Source organism: Manacus candei, unplaced genomic scaffold (assembly GCF_025592945.1).
Source record: "Manacus candei isolate 608988 ecotype Guabito, Panama unplaced genomic scaffold, ASM2559294v1 h1tg000022l, whole genome shotgun sequence".
In the NCBI taxonomy this organism is placed as follows: domain Eukaryota; kingdom Metazoa; phylum Chordata; class Aves; order Passeriformes; family Pipridae; genus Manacus; species Manacus candei.
The window spans coordinates 3,372,105-3,376,774 of NW_026138070.1; the positions used below are offsets into that span (position 1 = coordinate 3,372,105).

The window sequence follows — 4,670 nt, forward strand, 5'->3', positions numbered from 1 at the left end:
TAACTAATTAGTGAATTATACAGACACTGCATCATGGAGTGTTAATTAAAAAAATAATAAAAAAAAGAAGCTATCAGGATCTTAGTTCTTAATAGCACAAAACAAGAATGTGCTGGGATAACACACAAAAAACGAGCATTTCTTCCATTTACTGAAAAAAGAAAGCATGGAGGAAAAATAGAGAAAGCTGTTATAATAAAGGGTTTCATGAGAACACACACGGAGTTGGGCTGAATTCAGACTATATTAGGAAAAAGTAGCATCTGAACATGACTCCACAACCTTGGGAATGTCCTTTCCAGTATAATTTTGGTAGCTGATCATGTGAACAGTATGTCCACATGTTTGTACACAAACACCATGTTAAAAACATTTAAGACATGAGAAATATTTTATCATTGTTTTATTATTTAGAAACTAATTAGGAGATCCTTTCAAGATCTATATTCATATGAAAATCAACAAATTATAGACATTCACTCTTGTTTCAATTTAAAATAAAAAGAAACATTAGGAAAATGTGGGGCAAACAATGTGCTTCATAATTTAGAACTCTTGCACTTGTGTAAAAAAAAATTTATTTTTAATTGCACTATATGCATAAAGACAACAGTGGAAGAGGAATTTGCAGCAAATCTGTATTTCATTTAAGAATAGGCAGTTTTTAGCTAATTTAAAAAAACTTCAGCACTCAAATAAATAAATACTTTTTGTTTTTAATCTATTAAACTGAAGATTTCATTTTAACCTCTCCCAAAGCACATATAGACACAAATTCACCCATTCTTCCTTGGGGACAGATTCTGATTCCTTTCTGAATAACACCGAAAGCCGTCTATTGAAATTTCTCATCGAGCAATTTTCTTTCTTGCACGAGGGTACAGGAAGATTATTCCTGTATCTGGCCACATGGCCTTTCAATTTTATTGCCGTAGGGTCAAGCCTTACCATCGATGTTTAGAGAAATCCCATTATTTACAGGTTTGGCTGTTAACAGGGACAGTGTTTTCGGCGGTGCCGGAGCCGTCGGCACAGAGGGCTGGAGGCACTCGCTGTCCCTGCAGAGTCAGTCCTTGCTGAGGTGCAGATCGAGGTGCTGCTGCTGTTGGGAACACACAAAGTCTCAACGGTGATATCACCTCAACAGCACTGGGAAAAGAGAAGTTGGCCCAAATCTGGGATTTTCAGCACACTCCGTGGTATGCGGTGGCCACACATATTCCATATATAGAAGGGAAGTGTGCACGATGCTGTAGGTGTCCTAAAAGTAGATTTATCTTCAGCCTCTACTCTTCATCTGAAAAGCCTTCTGTTTTCCCTGTAAAAGGTAATTTCTCTGTGGAAATCTTCTAACTGAGCAGAGTTTAGAGCAGTTTCGGGATTGTTTCCCGTCTCCGTAAATCTGACCATTCTTGAAAGAAAATTGCTAAGAATTTCCAACTGGATCGTGTAATCACTGCCCTGGTATCAAGAGGAGGGGGAGTGACATGAAATCACTGACTTGTGACATACATTCCTCAGCAACGCGGCTGCTGCCTAATGACAGCTAATAAAGGGAATCTTCCCTTGACAGAGCTGCATGCCTGCAGTGGGACTGGAATGTGCCCAAGATAAACCCCCTGATAACCCAGGAAGCAGAGATCACACCCCAAGAGTATAAAAGAGGAGCTTCGGAAGAGAGAGGACAGGACAAGGAACAGAGAGATCCGAAGGGACATCTCAGAAGAGACAGCTTGAACTTCACTATTCCCAACCAACTCAGCGCCATGGACACTAAAGGCTCATTTTTCTATGGCTTCCTCTTGCTGCTGCTCATCCAGCTCCAGTCCAGCAGAGCCAACCCCATCTACAGCCTCAGCCCTGCCAAAGAACTGGCCAGCATGGAGGTGAGGACTCTCTCTCTTCTCAGGTTTAAACTTTGGGGGTGCTCAGCAGAGTGTGAGGTGGTGCTTTGCCTTCCCTTTGCATGATCAGACAGCAGTGGCCACATTGGCCACCACATGCCAGGGGACAAAGCCTCAGCTCTTCACAGGGGCTCAGAGAAGCTCTGCAGGGCAATATCCTCCTGGGCTGGGTTCACCTGAGCTCCTGGGCAGCACTGGGAATTAAAATTGTGATGTTGTGGGGATGTCTGCTTTGGGGTTTTGGTTTTTTTCTCTTAAAGATCCATCTCCTTGGGGGCAAAGCTCCAGAGAGGGAAAAAAAAATCTTCAGAGTAGCTCTACAAGAACAAACAGAAAACTTTGAGGTGGCTTCTCTCTATCCCACTAAAGGGCAGGAACAGTGAAGCAGGGCACTGGTTTTGTGAATTTGAGAGATTTGTGTATGGATGGGAGATGAGGAGGTAAAGTGGAGCACCCAAAGTCAAATTTTATAAATGTTTCTAGAGGAATACTATAATCATTTAGTGTGGCTCACCCAGGAAAGCTTCCAGAGCTATGAAATTACCAAGTGCAAACTCTAATGAGTGACAGGGAACATCCATTGTTGCAGCACAACACAAGCTTAAGACTCAGCCTCGCAAGATGAAATTTGAAAGCTCAAACCTTTCCTTGGTCTGGTACCAGTGACCAGCTTCTCACAGCTGTTCTCAGGGCCTGAGAACAAACTTCCTGAGATACTGGGACAGTGTCAGCTGTAGCTAAAACCACCCTGTGCCTCTGGGCTGTTTGCAGCAGCCAAGAAGAGCGGCTTCCAAATGCATTGTCAGGCAAGCCATGAGGCTCACTCCTCTTCCAGAGATGGGCAATTAGGATCCCCTAATTGGTTGAGCTGCCCTTGAGAAGGTTATCTGACCCCTGTCACACAAAGCTGTACAAATTACACAGAATGGTACTCAGGAAGAAATCACTCAGCAGGCAATAATTTAGCACAGGGGTATTTTTGGTTGCTTTAAGGAGCAGCAACCCTGTAACCCCCAGGGCAGAGATCAGTGAAAACACCAAGAGCTTCTCCAAGTGGTGTCCATTGAAATAGCCAGGGGTGACAGAGCAGCAGCTTCTGAGAACATGGTTATGGATCCAAAGGTTCTCTGAGGCTGTACCACTGCTGGGCTGAGTGGTAGCTCCCTATGCAACTCAGACCTTGGGCTTTTGTTCCTCCGTCAAGAGTTGTAACCTTGCCAGTAAGACACACTTGGTGTCAAGCAGCTTCATTCAGCTCACAGCTGTAAATTCCTATAGATGGAATTGCTGTGAACAGGGATTTAGTGCAGAGGACAGAGCTCAAGGACCTGGGATCCAACCTGACAGTCTCCCATGGGACTACTGATGAATGCAGAACGGGATGACTGGAAGACTTAGCAAATGAGCACAAAACTAGGAGTTTCATGAACTTAATCCTTCTCTTACAGGCTCTGTTGGAGAGGCTGGAGGATAAGTTTGCAATGATTGAAGCCCTGGAGTCCAACCCTGACCTGCCAGAACCCAAACCCCAGGAGGAGATCCGCCCAGAACTCGACGATGACAGCGAGGACCAGAAGGCTGAGCCCAGGCTGGCACCCAACCCGCCCCTGTCCTTCAGGGACCCCCTCCTCAAGAGGCTGAGGGGGCTGCAGATGCCCAGGATGATGAGAGACTCCGGGTGCTTCGGGAGGAGGATCGATCGGATCGGCTCCCTCAGCGGGATGGGCTGCAACGGTGAGTCACTGTCTGGGCCACCCCGGGGGAGGAGCAGCCCTTTAAATCTTTAAGAAGACACAGTCTGAGAAAGGAGTTGATTTTAGCCGAGTATTTAAGCCAGTACTGTTTTTTCAAAAGCACTGTTGACGACGGTGCCCCAGACTGAAACAGAAACAGATTTTAGTAACATTTATTTCATGTTTGGTTTGCAGGTTCCCGGAGGAATTAGGATCAACCTCCCTATTCCCTGCTCTGAAGAATGCTTTACAGTACCTGTTCCTCCCAAGATGAAAGCCAGATGCTTTCCAAGCTCCTCAACAGAAAGTTATTCCTATTTTTATTTATTTATTTATTTATTTATTTGATGTTTTTTTAAAGAACATTTCTTGCTCTAGCACCAAGAGACCATCTTTAAATAAAACTAACACATTAGACATCTATGCTGGACCTCTCTCCTGTCTGTTGCATTAAATTTTCTTGTATATTCCTAAAGTCAAAATCCTAATTTTTATTGGTATTCTGGTACCCACAAGGCTGGATCTTACTTACATGAGATAGAGAAAGTATGAACTTGGTAGAAACTGAGTTTTTCACTAGAGCTTTTCCATCTGCACTAAAAAATTCTAACAGATTAGCAGGGAAAAAAAGCTTGTTCAACATTGAAAGACCAACATACATAGACAGGGTTTCAGTAACAAGAGAGTCCTTTTGCTGGTTTAGATTATTCAGTCACAGGAACTGCCACAAATCCCCCACCTAAGCAAAATTTACATGGAAAAAAATAAGAAAAATTATAACACTCCACGAGTTCCAAAATAACCAGAGGGAGGAAAGGGAATTCATTGTATTTGCTTTCTAGCACTGGCCAAATAAAGGTTACGAGCATCAACAGAAAGATACATCAGTAACTGTGTCTTGTCTCACTCTGCACGTGGCTGAGATGCTGATTCCCAGCATTTCTTGAAGGATTCTTTGAATAATCCTTGAATATTCCTCATGAGAGGGCAGGTGGGATCACTCCAATTACAAAGCAGCTCGTACAGAACTTTA

General features: G+C 43.6%; 1 protein-coding gene across 2 annotated transcripts; it reads left to right on the top strand.

The window, feature by feature from the left end:
- The first annotated feature begins 1,172 nt into the window (after positions 1-1,172).
- LOC127470581 (natriuretic peptides A-like) lies at positions 1,173-4,273 on the top strand. Of its 2 annotated transcripts, XM_051786262.1 has the most exons (3): positions 1,173-1,886; positions 3,353-3,638; positions 3,833-4,273. In XM_051786262.1, the coding sequence occupies exons 1-3, from the start codon at positions 1,767-1,769 to the stop codon at positions 3,847-3,849; spliced, it is 423 nt and encodes a 140-aa protein (XP_051642222.1). In that variant the 5' UTR covers positions 1,173-1,766; the 3' UTR covers positions 3,850-4,273. The 2 variants fall into 2 exon arrangements, with proteins under 2 accessions (XP_051642222.1, XP_051642221.1); XM_051786261.1 differs by lacking the exon at positions 3,833-4,273 and having other exon boundaries at positions 3,353-3,820.
- Positions 4,274-4,670: the final 397 nt, after the last annotated feature.